Here is a 19966-nt window from a genome sequence, read left to right as displayed (position 1 = left end):
GTTAATTTATAAAATAAATTTAAATAAAAGTATTTATAAAGTATTTAATTCTGTTCTTTAAAAAATAAAGTATTTATTTATTTTATTATTCAAATCATTTACAATTTGTTTATTATTATGCAAATAAACAAATTGCATATATAGGTAGAAATTTTTGTCAAGTATGGTATTATCTGAAACTTATTTATATTGATGGTTCTAAAATTGTGATACATGTACAAATGTGGAAACTTGATTATCTTAATCATGATTATCCAAAATGGTTTTAAAAAAAAGAATGTGCAACATTGTTCATATTAAACTCTTCATATAACTGAAAATCAGTCATCTATCAATTGTGGTACCACAAAACTAGGTCATGTACTAACATTATTTTCAATTTTGAGTTAATTATTTATTTTCAAATATAGTAATTGATTACAATATTTATTGTTCATAAAACTTTAAATGTGCAGTGCTTTATGTTGTACCCAAAATGCAAAAAAAGAAGGTTTTTGGATTATCATTTATCCCATAATACCATTTAAGTTTGGATAACCAAGTTTCCACTGTACTGTATTAACTGTATTCCACAAGCTTTGCTTGATAGCCTATAACAGTAAAAAAGTTAATGATCAAGATGCCATCTTATTTTCATTATCAAATCTTTGATTAAATATGATATTAAGCATGTAAGAATTTAGGTAAAATGTATTTTTTCTAATTCTATAAATTTATTTTCAATAACAAATATATCTTATTATATAATTCATGAAGCATCTTTATATAAAAGATTAAATTAGAAAATCATAACAAGTATATGTAAAATAAATTAATATTTTTGAATTAAGTAATTTATTTCTATTTCTTTGAACTTTTAAAGTATTTTATATAAAAATAAGTAAAGAATGAATGTATTTTAATTTAGACATATTCATTTTGATATATTGTATCTTTGATGTATCTATACTCATGATTTAAATTATTTTTTTATTGACATAAACTTAAAAATTTAATAACACTAAATTAACTAATTTTTTTAATCCAAATACATTTGGATTTAAAAAAGTTTTTTAAATTAATAAATTTAATTTTTTATATTACATGTTAAGCTTAGTTGCTATTTGTTTACTATTTGTTTGGAAGTTTATGATTTTGTAGTTTGCAATTAAGCACATTTAATTTCAAAATGTATTACCTCACAGAAAGAAAAATTTATTTTGTATTCTATTACAATCTCTTGTAGAGCAATTTATAGATAAATTTTCATTAGTCTCTGATCTAACTGATAAGTTTAAAAAATATCAAAAAAAAATAATTGTGATATTGGTATAGTTTTTTATTATAATCTTAGTGGAAAATACATTTTTTTACAGATTATAAAAAAATTTTTCTTTTAGAATAAAAAATTAGGAAAAAAATCGTATTTGTTCTTTATGTATAAAATTTTTTCATTCAAAACAAAAATTAGCAAGTTATATAAAATAAAACAAAAAACCCCATAAAAATATTAGAAATTAAATTAGTTGTTAAATGTAAAATGATCTGTCTGGACTTTATCAGTTATTGAGTATATATGTACTTTAGTACAGTAAACATATCTTGAAGCTAAATAAGTATATTTCTTTTAGACTAAGAATAAATATGATTATATGAGTTCATAAATTATTTTAATTACAAGTTACAAATAAAGTTGTGCTATTAATTTTTGAATATCCGGATTATATTAAAATAAGCCTAATTAAATCAATACCAGTTTATTTAAAATATATAGAAGAGTTCATAAAATTAGTAGTCATCATATTCAGATTTGTAGATATTGTGAATCTATAGTTCCTAGAAATATTTATACAAGAATTCTATATATATGTATGTTATATATACATCTATATGATATTATAATACTAATCATAGTAACTAATATTATATTTAAAAAATTTATTGCTCACTTTTTATGAGAATATTATTTTATTTATATATAAAAAAAATTATTTTCTTGCATTATTAGAAAAAGAAATGGTTAAGAATTCATCAATAAAAAAGTTTTAAGTTGTGCTTTTAGTAAATTTTTTTAATGTATTATTAGGAAATTATATGGAAACAGTTACTAGAAATATGTTCTGAATAAAATTCAAAGTTTACATATATTGATGGTAAAGTAAACAATAATTGATGATGTTTATTCCAAAGACTTATTCAATTTTCTTGATAAAATCATAATTTAAGAGAAAAAGTCATAAGATATATCAAAATTTTTGGATATGAATAATATAAAAAAACATTGAAAATTAAATTTTTGATCATGTATCTTTAAACTTCTTACATAAGTATGAATTGTAATGTAATTGAAATATTTAATAGATTACAATATTAAAAGATCTAAAATCAAAACTACCATGCATTACATTCAGTGATAAAGTATAAATTGATCACTTACTGTTATCTGTGAGTGTATTCTGTTAGGCAATCTTGCACCAATCTTGCACAATGTGAACAACTGTAGGAGAAAAGCAAGCAAGTCCTGTGCCACTTGGCCAATTGCCAGAAATCTTTTATATAAGTGGAGACATTTGGATGTGATTTGAACCTATTAGCATCATGCAAGGCTTTGCCAGTAGGCTGTGAGGATTCTAACAAAAGATATTTTCCATGCACTTAAATTGTGTGACTTTGTGTTGTTTTTATTACTAGCAAAAAGCATTTTCATTTATCTCTCATGTAATTAAACACAGACATTTTTTTAAATGTATAAATGCTCATTTTCCATTTGCATGCTGGCAACATATAAAAAAAACACATCATGTCAGAATTACATTCAATCTTATTACAGTTCTATAAAATTCATTCAGAATACTGTTGCAATGTATTACAAAAAAAAAGTGAATGAAAATTTTCAATAGCCTACAGCCTCTTTTATATGCAGAGAAGTTTGAACAAGGTTTTCAGTAGCATCCTATTTGGAAAAGAAAATATTTTGGTAAATTGTGCCAATAACAAAAACATGGGTAATAACAGTTTAATTTTAAACTTTTCAAGTAATTTTTGTCGTCATTATACAAAGATGACTGAATTGTGCAGCTACACAGGAAACATTGAGTATTATACTGGATAATTTTGATAAAACAGCAAGAATAACCACCATCACCACCCAGGGATGGGTAAGATCTAAACCAGGAAGCAAGGAAACTGCAAGTAAATAAGAGGAAAATACAGGAAACACCAAGTGGAATTGCATCTGAAAGAAAAAGCTATAAGGAGGTTAAAGTTTTTGTAGCATGATCTAAAAACAGAATTTGGATCATCAAACAGTTGTATAGGAAATCTAGCATATGATCCATTTTATAATGTTTATGATGGCAGACAGGGACCACCAAACAGTTGTATAAAGATCTATTCATATATGTCAGGATTTCTCTTCTTTTCCAGTAAATGTCTTATGTGATGGACGAATGGACGGTGTTCAAAAGAAAAAAGTTTCGATTGTTTCCCCTCCACCATTTTATCTGTTGAAACCCATAAAAATTATTTCCCACGAACTTGCTTCCTCGTTGAGGATGATCCATCTAGTTGGAGTACGTCACCCGGAACTTTTAGAAGTAATTCACGTATTAGACACCCGACCCTTAACAACGAGATTCTGACCTCATGGAAAAAACCCAAGTGGAAAAATAATACGAAGGAACGATGACAAATCCAGGGAGTTGTCGTTTGGTTAGCCACTGCGAGCCCAACCCTGAAAAAACTTTCCTCAACCTTCTGATCTATCTCTGAAGCCTTACCCCACCTAGAAGACCGGGAATTAATACCATGGAAAGATTACTGAGTGGATTGGTTTATACTGTGAACTGTTTTATTCTGGGGATTGTGTGCCTCTGTGGAATATACTGTCTAGAATCGTGGATACCCAGCTGTTCAAGGAACTCTGACATCTCCTTAACCAAGGTATTTATCAACCCACGGATAGTTTGTAAACTTTCTCTCTCTGTATATCTAGGAATACGTTATTGTTAGCTATGCGTCGTGCTCTAATCTCTGTTATTTTTATTAAATTTATTCTTGTTACTTAGCCAGTGTCCCGAGTGACTCACTTCCTCGATTCTCCTACCTCCATCTCCACAACAAACGTATCCGCTCACCCGCAACCGCTCATGACGTAAGAACCCTCCGTTGCAATTTCCGAGTCTTGACAGACTCGATGGTGTCACATCCTGACGAGGGGTCAAAGAGACTCCGACCCTCCAGTCACACTTATGTACAGCTCCCACAAGGTCACTAGATATAATGTTTCAGTTGTTTTCCTCCTGATTAAAAACAATCAAAAAAATGCTTTCATAAGGAATGAAAAAATTTAAATTGTCTGAACTTGAGTGAGCATGATGCAAGTAACACAAGCAGATGCCCATAGAATGTCACACCATGCATAGATTGCTAAACAGAATACATTCTAATCTTAAATAAAGATTTTATATTTGGAATGGTGAATATTTTTGATGATGAAATTGCAATAATTTCAGGACTTTTTAGCATGCTCCACTATACTAGTGAAGTGCTTATGTTAGGACTTTTGTGTGTCTGTCAGACATTATATATTTGAGATTATGATCCATTCAATCCAAATGTTCAGTTCCCTTTTGCACATGTGCAAAAGGGAACTGAACATTTTCATTTATGGTCACTGTAAGCTATAGTAAAAAACTACCCAGTTCCTCTGGAATCTATAAACTGCATCCCTTATTGTATATTCAGTGAAAAATTTGGTTAAATTCTACATAGGTAGTCCCAATGGTTGTGTTTTCAGTTGCCATTTTGTTTGCAACCTGTGCGCATGCAAACAAGGTGGCAACCATTGAAAATTACCAATGCGCGTCTAGTTTTAAATGTTTTTTTTTTTAACTAAAATATATTAAAAACATAAATTTTCTACTCACTTTTTCCGTACTTATATTTTGTTTTCCTGTTATTTTTTTTCCTGCTTGATGACTTGGTTCTATTTCTGTTTTAGAACCTTCCTTTCTCTAATTTGACGATTTGACTACATTTTTAGTAGAGGTTTTCTTCTTTTCTTTTCAGGCATTCCTTTCTTTTATTTGCTGGATTCGGGGACAGTAGGGGCTCATGTTCTAACCTAACCTAACCCATTCTAATAAATTACCAAAATAATTCATTTTCCAATTTTTTTTTTCCAGCAGACAGATCCTCTGTAAAATGCATTAGCAAAAGTTTCCTAGTTTTTCAAGTACAAAACTAATATTAAAAAAATAAAAGTACAAACATTTGAATAACGTGAACCCCACCACCCACACCCAAAAAAAAAAAAAAAAAAAAAAAAAACACAACCTGCACCTTCTGTCTCACCATCACAGAACTCAAAAGTTTGCATAATTCCTCTTACTTTTTGAAGGGAGAATTTTGAAGCAAATTTGGATCAGAAAGTGTCAATGTGATCAGCAGCACCTACATCGGATTTCTAATCGCATCTGCTGTCAAGATTCTGGAAGTGTAGCCATTTTGGACTACCTAGGTAGAATTTAACCAAAAATTCTTCTGAACAACTACTTGATTCCAAGAATTTATAAAATTTATTTTAAACAAAATTAATATTTGATTTGTTTTTGTGGAGTGTGCTCTCAGATCGGCTTGGCCAATCTTGTTTATTTTCAGAAATGTTAGAAGAATAAATGATCTAAGATCGTATTTTTAATAAACTGAATTGTATTATGAATGTAATGCTACTGTAGCTGTGATGAAAGTATATATATATAATAAATGTGTGTAATAGAAAATTATAGCAATTAACAAAATTTTGTAATTTAAAAGATTTTTAACCTCATACTCACTAGAAATTGCTTTATAAAAACAGATACATTTAATTTGTTTTTCAAATTAATATAAAAGTTTTAGAACAGAAATTGAAAGTTTTGAAGATCCAATATTGTCAATAAAGTAATATTAATTTTAGCTGCATATATGTAGTAAGAAGCTATATATTAAACTTCTCGTTTCTTCATTTTCATCCACTTAGAAATGCTCTTTGATAAAATTTAAATAGTCTGCCACTGACAATTATTATAAACATTTCCAACATTATTCAGGAAGATAATACTTCAAGGACATACTGTTTATTATATTCTTATTAAAAAAAATAGATGCATGTATGAGGGGGCTTCAAAAAGTTTGTGGAAAAGTGATTTCATTCATGATGTTTATTTTTCAAAATATGCTCCATTAAGGTTGATACACTTCTGCAAATGTTAATACCCATCTTTAAGTTTGTCTGAGTAAAACTGAGGGTCTCGTGATCTGAACCATGTCAGAGCAGCTCTTTTTACATCTTCAACTGATGGAAAATTGGTACCTTTCAATGATTTTTTCAACTTTGGAATCAAAAAGAAGTCAGATGGAGCTAAATCAGGGCTGTAAGGGGGATGTCAGATGATTTTCCATTGAAATTCACATAGCATAGCTCTTGTTTGCTGAGCACAGTGAGCAGGTGCATTGTCAGGGTGGAAGAGGATGCGTTGATGCAGCTTTCCAGGGCGTTTTTCTGAGATTCTTTTGGACAGTTTTCTCAGAATGCCTTCATGATAAGCAGATGTAATTGTCTTTTTGTTCTCGAGGAATCAACTAGCAAAATCTCCTCTGCATCCCAGAAGACAGTGGTCATGACCTTTCCTCTTGAATGTTCAGATTTTGCTTTGACTGGTCCACTTCCACCCTGTGGCAGTCACTGCTTTGATTGAATTTTGTCCTCAGGATCATACTGGTAGAGCCATGTTTCATCCCCTGTCACAATTCTTTGCAGAAAAAGCTTCAGAGTCCCCATCCCACTTGTTCAAATTTTTTTTTGAAAGATCTCTCGTTTGCTGCTGATCTGGGTGCATTTATTTGGTGTATGGCTACACATCTAATTAGTAAAAAGAACAGAAAAGCAGAAAAAAGACCACAAACCATAAATGTAAATCTAAGTTAGAAATATAGTTTAGTGCACTTTTAGTCACAATCAGGAAGTCATTCTGTTGTCCCGGAAAAGATCTTATTGGACAATCTTCCAAGATATGATGTCTAGTCATAGTCTAGTCATCAATAGTCTAGTGGAAAGCTTGCTTAGTCCCAAACTCTCCACAAGAATTGTGTGTATCTGCTACCAGTTCAGTGGTTATTCGAACAGCATCAATGTTTTCTTCCCAAACTGACGTTGTTGACCTGCCACTGCAGAGCTCATCTTCAACCTTTGTTTTTCCACTTCTGAAGCAATTATTCATTTGTAGATAGTTGACTTCTTTGGAGCATTTTCACCATAAATGTGTTCCAGAGTGTCAATGATTTGCCTATTCTCCTAACTAAGTTTCACCACAAACTTTGTTTGTTTTGGTCTTGATTTTGATGGATTCCATGTTGCTTGAATGGTGCCTGACTTTCAACTGGCGGTGCTGCGTTCTTACCCACATTTAAGGGTTCATGTTTGAACATGTTATAACACATTGGTACAAGAATGGTCAGGTGCATTGAAATCAAAATCTTTCCAAAGGATTTTTAGTTACAGACTTTTTCCATGAACTTTTTGAGGCTCCCACATATATTGATTTTTCTCTACATTTTGATATTAGATAATAAAACAGTACATCTGATAAAGATAAACATTTCGCATATAGATAACACAGAAACTAGAAGAAAGGAAAAAAAAACCAAAACCTCCAGTAAAAAGTATTTTCTTCAAGATAGTAAAAAGTTACAAAAATGTTTATTTCATTTTCAGATCTATTCTACAGAAAGAAATAACATTGCCTTTAGAACATTATTTCCAATGAGTAAATTTGCAAGGGATAAAAGGATATTGAAAGAGAGACAAATAGCTGTTTATGGGAGTGTTGTGGTAGCTGTATTCATGTATGGTAGTAAAACTTGGGTATGGCAAAAGTCATAGGAGTTGCATTATTGTATGTGAGATGAAGTATTTGAGAGGAGTGTGTTGCATAACAAGGAGACACTATGTGAGAGATGAATATATGGTGAGAGTGTTATTCTAAAGGTGAGTAAATCAGCTCTATGATGGTTTGACCACATTAAGAGAATGAAAGAACTGTTGAAGAGACTATACATGGGAAAGATGGATTGAAAGTGTGGTAGGGAAGGCTGAGAACTCTTGGTTGGACCAAGTGGATGAGTATCTGAAAAAATGTAAGGTGTTAAGTCAGAAAAAGTATATGAAGAAGTATGATAGAAGAGGAATGAGTGTGTCTAGACAGGAAGATGTGGAGAAAGTTGCTGAAGGGATGATATGTAAGATTTTGTCTGCTGCTCATCTTTTTTTGGATTATGAGCAGTAGTATATGTAGATATGTAGAACCTTATTTATTTCTGTACAGCAGATATGCAGATGGATAAGAATAAAAAATTTACCTTTTGGATAGAGAATTGGCCAAGTAAAATGCATCACTATGATGGACTATAGATATTGAAACAGTATTTATTGGACAAAAAACATAGGACATAGGGTGAAATGATTAAATTGATAACTCCATTTGACTGGTGGAATGTGGAAAAAATCAGTATTTTGTTTAGCTGTCCCGAGCAGCAATAACAGTTGCCATATGCCAGGGCATTGAATGAAAGAGGCTTTGGATGACTGGGATATGTCATACCATGCTGTTTTCACATGTTGCCAAAGTTCATTCAATGTAGCCATAGGTGGTGTGTTATGCCAGTCACAAGGCGATCAGTGACTAGACATGTTTGATAGGTAACAAATTGGGAGAACAGGCAGGCTGATGGGTATTGAAACATTGTTGGACGTTGCATGTAATGTGCAATTGCACATCGTCTTGTTGAAAAAGTCATGGAGGTACAGGGTCCAAAATGTTGGAGATGTAACACTGGCTGTTGAGTATACTGTCAATGTATACTAGGCAAGTATGGAAGTAGCAACTAATGACACCCCAAACAATAATACCATGTGACAGACCAGTATGGTGATGCAAAATGCAAGGGTCGGACAGTCTCTTGCTGCATTGCTGCCAGAGGTGGAGTTGTCCGTTGTAGTGCTGTAGACAGAATCGTGATTCATCAGTGAAGACAATGTCCTGCTATTATTGGTTCCAGATGTGGCATTCTATTGCATGCACCATTGCTGCTGCAGACATCTGTGGTCAGAGTCAAAGGCAATCACAGCAATGGACATTTGGTAAAAATTTCCTGCTGCTGGAGACAAAGTTGGATGGTATGTGATTACACAGGTTGTGCAATGCACCTTAATTCCTGTGCTATGACTACTGATGTTACAATGTGACCTGTCATAGCCATGCACACAATATGCCTGTCTTCATGCTGTGGTCTTACAAGGCTGCTGCAATCGTTCATGTTTTCCAGCACCCACCAATTCCATATTAGCATCACTGTAGCTTGATGATGATACACACACACACACACACACACACACACACACACACACCAATTTCTTGGAAGGATAGTCTGCCTTCTTGATGGGCTATTATTCTTTCTCTGTTAAACTTTAATTCATGCTTGAAAGACTGCCATACTTTGTAACAAGGCATAATTAAGCATCCTATACTCAAATAGCATACAAACATGTTTCAAATACTTAAAACTAGCATTTTGTTCTCTCTTTTTTTGTTTTGTTTTGCATGATTTGCATATCCTTCCAAGATCAATGCTTTATGCAAATTACAAGCATAATGGAAGCTTCCTTCATGCTGTTGCATTTTGCTTGGCCAGCAGTATACAAAAAACTGCACAATATAAAATCATATTTTGCTTTACATGAACTTTGTATTTTCTTGAATAGTTTAAATTAGAAATTTTAAGGAAACTAAACAGGATATTATTTTTACAGTTGAATATACTGAATTTCTCTATAAAATTAAATTATTTGATTTTTTTTTGGATAAAAATGAGATTTTTTTATTATTTCATAAAATTAATCATTAGCATGGCAAAGCGATTTTTACCAAAAATGGATGTTGGAAAAATATAAGCCAAAGCTCTTTTTCCAAAATCCAAAGGACATTTTCAATACAGACAAAACTGGTTTATTCTTTTAAGTGTGCACCCAATAGAACTGTGAGAATTCTCGAGTAGAGAACAATTTTATTTCATCAGTTAAAAATTTATTCAATTAATCAGCAATTTAAAGTAACATTTTAACATAAAAAATGACACATTTTGTCACTTTTTGTGGGAAAAGAAGCAAAACTTCCTTTGGGAAAGATGTTATCATACATCTTTGATGAACATCTGTCCCTTTGTGTCAGAAATATATCCCATAAGATGTTATGAATACTGAAACCTGATTGGAGAGGAATTTAGAATTAAAGGCAGAGAATTCGTATTCTCAGGGTAGTCAACAATAATAGGAACTGCCCAAATCACAGGCAGGGATGACAATAACCTGGACTGCCAGAGAGAGAGACAACAACCTGATGAAGAGAGACATAGAAGATTCTCGCATAGCCAAAGTGATCAAGCATTGAAGTCCTGTCTTGCTACACTCCAGCCCTCCTCCGTCTCCATATCAGAAAGACATCTCCACATATCATTTGGATTACATCAACGGAAACGAATCAACTAGCCCAGAGGTATTATAATTATAACCTTTTGTAAACTCTCTCTCCATGTTTAGAGGTGTATGTAGTTAGGCATCGATATAACAATAGATTATTCCTTTATGTATTTCTTTATTTTATTTATTAAACTTTTATTAGTTATTTGTTAACCTGTCTGTTCACTTTGTTAAATACAGACAATTGAACTGCCTATCAGAACTTACCCGCGACTTTCCTACTCAATAATTATAAAGTCCTCTTGTTAAATATAGATCTAAATATCGTGAGTTAAGAGTGCGGATTCTAACTTGTATTTTAACACACAAATGTAAACTTACTTAAAATTAAAATTACATCTGTATTATGTTGTTAATCTATATTATGTTTATATTAATTTAAATTACATAAAATAATGAAAAAAGTTATGTTAAAATAATACTTTATTAACCAAAAAGTGTACCTTTACTTTTAGCTTTATTTCTGTATAATGAAATTTCCCTACAGCAAATTTTTTTTTCTAGGATTTAGCAACTGTTATATAGAGTTTGATTGTATATCTTTTCGGATGTTTATGATAGTGTTAAAATGCATTCATGTTACTTTCGAAAACTTTATTTGCTCGTCAAGTCTGATGGTTTAGACTTGATTGAGCTAATAATAATCAAAATTGTTTTGTAGAAGTCTGGATTTCTGTAAAGTATTTTTATGGATTCTGATATTACATTTACTTTATAATGAAATTGGTAGTTGAAAATATGAAATAATTCATTATTTTGAAAAAATTAGAGATAATTTATAGAGTTTTATATCATAAGTTTTTTTTTTTTTTTTTTTTTTAATAATGTTGTTCCAAAGATGTTCAAAACTTGGAAATTATTGATCTATAAAAACTTACATTTTCTACCCAAAACTTACAGGCTATTCTACATCCTTGGAAATATCAATGTAATTTGTTTTGTAAATATTGCCTCTTGATTTTTGAAAGCAAGCAGTTTTTTTAGCTTTGTAGATTTTTTTTTTTTTTTTTTTTTTTTTTTAACTCTTTCCGCCCTGTGGGCACTAAGAGGGAGCTTTGTAGATTATGATTCATCTCTTTAAACAAAACCATTTTATATATTTCTGCTATACTTTTTATATTTATGGAGATTAAAGAAACTTGGCACCATTGTGGATAAATATGGAATATAACTAGATCTTGGTTGCTTGCTGTTCTCTATGGAATATAACTAGTTTAAGGAAACAACACCTAACTTTATTAAAGCTGTAACACTTTTGACCCATCTAGCACTTTTCTCAATTTGAAGCCAAATTTAATGTTCATTCTTGCTTTATTTGTGAATCAAAAGAGACTTTCCATATTAAAAGTGTTATAGAAAATATTTGAAGGTAAAGAATTAGCAATAAGACAATTCTCATATGATTGTTAAAAATTCAATTCAATGTACATTGTTGTTCCTATAGTATTAATATATTGATAATATTGTCAGCTTGTATTTGACTGTTTATTACAATTTTGCAAATTAATCCATAGTATGATTGCCATATCATATTTTGTATGTTGTCTCATAATTAAGTTACCTTATAAATCCCGAACTATCAATATTTCATTATATAAAAAAATTTTTGTTGAAATAAGTGTTTTAATTTTTATGTAATTTGATATTTCAAAATATTTAATGTGTTTCTTTTTTACAAAATCTGCTTTATGGGAAAAAATTATAAATGTAAACTAGCAATCATCCAATTTGTAATTCCAGGCACTTGGTCTTACTATCTAGAAAGCTATTTTATTGAATAGAGAGAGTAATGAATGAAATGCAAAAAATCAATTTTTTCCAGGTGCTTCTATCTGTTTCAGGAATTAATATGTTCCAAATTTAATTTTGATGATTTCTGAAGATTTAAAGTTTTTTCTTTTTATATTTACTTAATAGTTTAAAAGAACAACTGCAAATTTTTTGCTAGTTACAAGCTTAAAATTAAATATTTCTTGATATTATTGATTTTATTATTATTTACATCATATGTACTGGTAAATTAATTTATTACATTTAGCTTTATAGAAGGTCATGGAATATAGAAAAAAATTAATGTGCTATGTTCAGAAAATTTTTTTTTAAATTTATAAATTACAAAATATTTTTTTATTTTTGATTTATTGTAGTTTAAAATTTAACTTTTCAATGACATGATGGATATTGAAATTTAGCAAGGAAATGCAAATAAAAAAAATTAAGAAATATTCATTGTTGTTTGAATAAAATTGTTATATGCTTTATTAAATATGATGGTTTATATGTTGCAATTGAATCTATTATGTAAATAATAATCATATGAAATCATAGTAAAAATACAATTATTTACTATAATTATAATAATAGGGTAGATGTACCAGTTTTGGCCAGTGTTGTACCAGTTCTGGCCAAAAAACAAATTTAACTTAAAAATATAATCACAAATGAAACAAACGTTTATTGTTAACTGTGTGAACAGTTAACAATAAAAGTTTGTTTCATTGGACAGATTTGAATGTGTGGTGATTATATTTTTAAGTTAAATTTGTTTTCTGGCCAGAACTGGTACACTGGCCAAAACTGGTACATCTACCCTACCTCTAAGGTACTGATATCAATCAAATTAAAATGTCTAGACATTATTTCTCTTAACACATTTAACACTTCTGTAAATACATGTGCATCTTTATGTATATAAAGCAAAGCCAATCCATTTAATGTTTTCTAAAATTAATTTTTGGAAATAGGTCTTTAAAAATTTTAGAATTGAAAAATGATTCTTTGGCCTTTTCATTGTGACTAAAATCTTCAACAATTTGTGCTTAAGTTGCATTCTTTGGTTTGGTTTCCAAATGGGTTCTTAGTTGGTGATTGAATTGATTCTAAATCTTAAAAGTCAGCAGAAAAACATTCATGTACAGTAATACCCCAAACTTACATGATAGGTGGGACCGAGCGATAACTGTGTAAGTTGGGCTATAACTTCACATATAAATACATACAAATTATTTTTAATTGGGGCCAGAGACTACAGAAAACAATATTTAGAAAAAAAATGTTTAATAAAATCTTAGATAATACATATGTATAACAAATTATATTATTAAAATCATAAACCGAAGTTATTTTGATGTAGAAGGCTTCACAAAATCTAACAAATTCGTCTGACAGATCAAAGATTGTTTTGTTTTGTTTTTTTGTTTTTTTTTCCTCCTCAAAATTTCCTCATAGCATGCTAATAATTTTTTTATTTCTCATTTTGTAGAAGAAATGTGCTCTTCATTGGAGTCTATATTTTTTAAAATTTGTAACCTCTTTTTAATTAAACTGAGGCCTTCTGTCAAGTTTCCAACTGTCATTCGATCATCTGATTGAACTGGGTCTAAAGGATCAAGTTTTGCCAATTCACAAATTTTCATTTTTGTATCGAAGTCTTTGGAATGTAAAGTTAACATTATTAAAGATAAAGTTTTTCTTATCTTGTTTGATGCAGAAGAATCAGTTCTACTTTGTTTAGATGACATAGTAGAGTCTCAAGTCTCCATAGATATAACAAACACAGAAATAAATAAGACAAAATAAATTGTAGCTATGCTCCGATTCCGCACGACACGTCCAAACATGTAAGCTGAACAATAGTTTGGGGGGGTGAGTAATCAACAGTTGCGTGGCACTCAAACAAAAGACGAATCATCGAGATTTGAAAATTGCGTAACTCTGGGTTCGCGTAAGTCGGGGTATTACTGTAGTAGATCATTCTCTGTATTGGTTTAGAATCTTAGTGTTCCCACAATGTCAATCCATTTCAGTCAGAAATATAGCTGTTTAGAAAATCAGAGCCAATCCCTTTTTCTATTTTCAAAGTTTTTCTTCCAACTTGCTTTTACTGTCTACTAAATCAATGATAAATTCTTTCTTTATTTAGATGATATTTGGCTCTTAAAACTGAAAATTTGTGGTACTCTTTTTCTTTGTTTTAATTTCAAGTAAGTTTGTGTCAACTTTAAATGGTTCTTTCACAAATTGCCCTAAACCCTGTCTGTTCACCAATTCAGAAACAAAAAAAAACAGTGTCTACAGTACATATTTTAGAATATGCAATCCAAAGTATTCTGTCAACCACCACTGTCAATACATTAAATAAATTTCTTCTTATTTTCTCATTGCTGATAGTTGCAGCAGGAAAAGTATAATTTAGTGATGGTTTCCATAAACTGCTTAAAATCACAATTGGCAATATAAGTTTTTTTCTATCTTATTGTGGAATCTTCCTTTTCTTATTTTGTTATTAGACATTTCTAACTGGCTCATAGTCATATTGAAAAATTAGTAGAATCATTGCTGATGGATAATGCTGTTATAATTGTGTTTGTTGCTGTTATTGATGAAAAAAATGATTTTAATTCAATTATGTGTTTCTTTCTGTATCTTGTCCATCTTGTGTATAAGGCACAATCTTTCATCTGTTGAAATAAACATGTACAAAAATGATTTTCTTTTCATCAAATTTGCTTAAATTAACAAACTTGTATAAAGTTCTTTTTGTCTTTTTATTTTGAGACAAGAAAAAATAAAATACAACAGACAAAAATATATCTTATTTACTTATTTATTTAATTATCTTTATTTTAAATTTTAATATTAAATATACTCACACAAAAAATGAAATTATAGTAACTATTGGTTAATAGTGATAATGTTTCAAAATATGAATTAAAAAAAGGCATAAAAAGATTCTGTTTAAAAAAACTCCCTTTAAGAATGTAAGGAAAAATTCCTTACATTATTTTGCATACAGCCTTATTGAAGCAATTCTTTTCACAAATATTCATTTTTAAACAATAAAATTATTGACAGAAAACAATAGTTAATGCGTGTTACAAAATACATATCCATAACACTGAATAGCAAACTATCTCTTTATTTATTACTTCTTTGGAAATGAAAAGCATGTTCATCTGAAATTTCTCAATGCCTATTGATTTTGAATATGATTATTAAAAGTATTTTGAAATACCAGTTCATAGTGTACCATTGCTCATAAATATGATGACAAATAACAATGTATTCACAATTGTGCTCAGTTTTAATTTTTAATATTTATTTTATTATTATTATTTTTTTTTTTACTTGTCATTATCTTACTGGATGAAATAATTTTAATTTTACTGGCATTGAATACAATTTACTATTCACAGTTTATCTTATCTTACTGGATTATTTTATCTGTCATCTTATTGAATGAAATACTTTTAATTTTACTGACACTGAATATATGAATTTACTATTCACAGTTTAGTAAATTATGATTTTTTTTTAATATTTATATTTTTTAAAGTTCTTCATTCTTCTGTTTTAAGTTATAAATAAATTATATAATGTTTTTATGAAGAATAAAGCAAGCTAAAATGTTTTATCTAAATTAGAACTGTTGGTTAAAGTGGAAACCAATGAGGCATATAGAAGGGTGGGACACTTTTGTTTACAATGTAACATAATATTCTGTGACAATAATTACTTTAGTGTTCTGTCGAAAAGAGAATGTAGAAAAGCTATTTGGAAGGAATTGCCTGTTAAATAAGAACAGTTTCTTAACAATTAAGACATTAATTAAAACATGTCAGGATGAAATTAATACATTACAAAATTAAATGCATAGAAGTATCACAGAAGTGTCTTCTTTATTTCGAATGTCGTTTACACACTTCAGGTACAAACAGTCTTTACAGCATAGTCAATCTTCCTTTATAACCTACTTTCCCTGCCTTGATATGTAAAAACCATTTACCATTTTTATTTACAATAATTTTATTTTTCTGTTATTTAGCTAGGATTATGTTAATACATTTATATTTTATGAGTTTTATTCTATTTTTGAAAGTATGAATTCTAGAAATGTTTTGTGATGTCAAATTATTTGAAAAAAAAAATAATTTCATTATTGGGCTGCAATTTGAAAAACTGTTGTCAGTCTGTCTTTCCTTAATCTCTAGAATGGTGTTAGGATTTCTCATTTTCCGGTCTTTTGCTTGTTCTAGGATTTGGGGAAAAAGTGAAATGTTTCCCAGGATCTCAGGATATAATTAATTATTTTTAAAAGTAATTTAATACATTCTGCAACCTCCGAAATCTTAATATTAATAATGCTGTGTAAAATATATATTAAAATTACCTTTGAATTATGTAGAAATTTTCACTAATGGAAAAAATTAAAGTTTGTTGGAAACTGCTTTAAAAAATGACTTTGAATTGAGTTGAAAATTTAAATAAAAAATGAACTAAGATAAAACTTCTAACTTAGAAGGTAATTTTCGTTTTTTAAATAAAACACAAAAATTTACAATAATATTTTGTATTAATATTTTAAAAACCAAAAATGGTCAATACTCCGATCTCTCAATATGATTATTATTTTAATGATGAAAAGTCCTGCTACTGAAAATGCCCTTTCCAATTCAATGGACATAGGTGGAATCGTCTTTAATGCATTTAAGAGAAAACAAATGTTACATGTTTTTTCACTTGTAGCGTCGAAGATTTCTAGTTTGTTTTCAAGATGCGTTGCAGTACTTCTTTTGCTCTAAAGTATTCTTGATTTGTCTATTTCGGCTACTTTAATAGCAGTATCAAGCTTATAGCTTGATAATTCGGAAGTGTGTTTGGCTTAAATAATCAGGTTTATGAAGAAAGACTTCATACTTGCAGATTTTGTACTCATTTCTATCCTTGCCCAATTTGCACAACCTGGCATAATGCAGTTATTGAAGCTACTGGGCATAGTTAAAATTAAGACAGCATCAGCACAATTATTCAAGATATTACATGTTCTGACAAGTAAAGAATTTTCAGAATCCTGCCACAAATACGTATTGATTATTGGACTATGAACCCAAAGTTGAGTTTTAATTAAACACTTGGCTTTATTTCCATCTTTATTTAGTTTAGTTTAGGTATCTGTAAGATGTCATAACAAGCAAAAATTTAAAAAAATTAATAAGCAGGCTTAAAATTAATAAATACAAATGTATTCTGACAGTTTATGAGTTAATTATACTTTCTGTTTGCAAAATTTCCTCAGCCTTAACACAAAAAAAGAAAAAAGTAAACTTTTAAGAAATTTGCAGATTTCCTGAGATGAGAAGAATTTCCTGGGTTAAAAGTCAGCCAGAATCCAGAGATCCCATTTTAGAAACCCTATGTTAGATAAATGAAATTCAAGACGAGATATGGAAAGCTTAAGGACAGGAGGCCCCAATTAACTGTATTTGAACTTCTGATCCAAACTGAAGTCATATTATTTGAATTCAAAAAATTTTCCCCTGAAAGGAGTTAGATAGATGACAGGCACAACTCCATTGCTAATGAAAAAGTATGATGTACAGGGACAAGACACTACAGTAATAATTTGAGGTGGAGAGCATATATTTTAAATTAAATAAATTAAAAATATGATTGTCACAATGCTGGGCTGCAATTTTTAATGTCATAATAAATAATTTATAAATAAATAAAAAATTATTTATTTATTTTTATTTAATAAAGATTGGCAGTAAATTATTTTATTTACTTTTTGAATTTACTGAATTTTATTTACTTTATTTACTTACTGCAGTTACTATTCCTTGTGTTTTAATACAGAAATGGCATGGTATAAAGACTTATCATTACATAAAAAATATCATTAAAAAATTTGCCAGAACGAATTCACATTTAGAAACAATATATATTTCTTTTTGGACTATACATACAAACGAGTCCAAATCCTTCCGTCCTTTCACACGCTTTTTAGAGGCAATAACAAATCTACGGCAAAACAGACCTTTTATTTGAGGCTACGTGTCTATTGTCAAATGTAAATAAATTAAAAAGTCCTCTAGCTGTGGCTAGCACAATTATAAAATTAATAATTACATAAAATTTCCAAGACAAATTTACATTTAGAAACAATATATATTTCTTTCCTTATTTACATTTGACGGCAGACATGTAGCCTCAAATAAAAGGTCTGTTTTGCCGTAGATTTGTTATTGCCTCTACAAAGTGTGTGAAAGGACAGAAGGATTTGGACTCGTTTGTATGTATAGTCCGGAAAGAAATAGGCCCTATATATTGTTTCTAAATAAAAATATCATGTTTTAAATTCCAAAATGAAGTCAGTTTATGGGTTAATTTGTTTATTAGCATTAGCTACAGATGTTATTCTGAATATTTCTGTAATTATTTTTCAGAAAATTGTTTCAATTAGAATTAAACATGTTAAGAGAGAATTAAAATTTATGATTGATATTTGAGGAGAGTAACAAAATTATTCATTATAATTAATCTTGTAACATTAATTGTAATTATGACAAATGTTTTTCTATTAAAACTTTACTTTTAGTAATTTTTTTCTTTTTTATGTTCAGTTTATTTTCAGCACAAAATTAAAATAAAATAATAGTAAAAGAAAAAACAGCTAATTAAGGAATCCAAGGATAGACCTTCTAAGAGAAACATTTATGATTTTTATTTCAGCTAGCTTCAACTCTGCTCTTTCAAAAAGAGTGCAAAGTAAATGTGGTGTTCCATATAAAGAACTTTTTACAAATTTAAAATATAAAATTAAAGGTAAAAATTCAAGGTGCTGTAGCTTAAAAATAAAATAAAAACTATAAAATAGGAGACCTGCTAATTATTCTATTGTATGTTGGCATGTTTAATGAGCCTTATGTCCATATAGAACAAGTCCACATGTCCATGTTTTAGAGAGTTTACATGCTTTCTGTTCATTTATAACTTCATTATTTCTGTTGAAATAATAAATATACAACTGTTCTAGGATTCTAAGTTGTGAGGAAAGTTATGTTCTCTAATCATGCAAAGGTGCTTCCCATTTGACCATAGGCTCTCAAACTTCATATTTTTACATTAATAATTAGCATATATAGTTTTATCATATAACTATAATTAATTTAAATTTGGTTTTTATATTAGAATTAAAATTGTCTGTTTTTATTTTTTAGTTAAATGGAATAGAAATCCCATTACAGAATGGTTTGGATAGAGATGTCACTGCTGCCACCCAAGGATTAGGTGAATTAACATTTGAAGAAGATGAAGAAGATCAATATTGCACTAAAGATCTGCCTGAACATGCATGCAAGTAAGTCATTTTATGTTTAACTCAATAATATGCTTAATGTATAACATGGGAAAGTATTGGGATTATGTCAAATTTGACTTTCCAGGTTTTTTTGTAATTCTTGACTTTGAAACTCCTTAAACCCAAAAAAGTCAAACTAAACAGCAAAAAGTTTGTGTGTCTGTGTTGGCATCTATTTTGTTTAATATCTCAAGAAGGGGTAAAGATTAAGAAGTGAAATTTGGCATGATAACTTGTATGCAAGGGGCATTGGTGCTATTAAATTTAAGTGG

General features: G+C 29.4%; 1 protein-coding gene across 2 annotated transcripts in view; it reads left to right on the top strand.

Moving 5' to 3' along the window:
* The window catches only part of Upf1 (Upf1 RNA helicase), an 88197-nt gene that overhangs the window by 4651 nt on the left and 63580 nt on the right, over positions 1–19966 (top strand). For both annotated transcript variants that reach the window (XM_067264163.1, XM_067264161.1), the window contains exon 2: positions 19555–19694. In XM_067264163.1, coding sequence (XP_067120264.1) covers positions 19555–19694 — 140 coding nt within the window. The remainder of the gene's footprint in view (positions 1–19554; positions 19695–19966) is intronic.

This window comes from Centruroides vittatus, unplaced genomic scaffold, assembly GCF_030686945.1.
Source record: "Centruroides vittatus isolate TY-2023 unplaced genomic scaffold, ASM3068694v2 contig_1824, whole genome shotgun sequence".
NCBI lineage: Eukaryota > Metazoa > Arthropoda > Arachnida > Scorpiones > Buthidae > Centruroides > Centruroides vittatus.
Note: the sequence above shows the minus strand (reverse complement) of the source record. Positions and strands in the feature narration are given on the sequence as shown.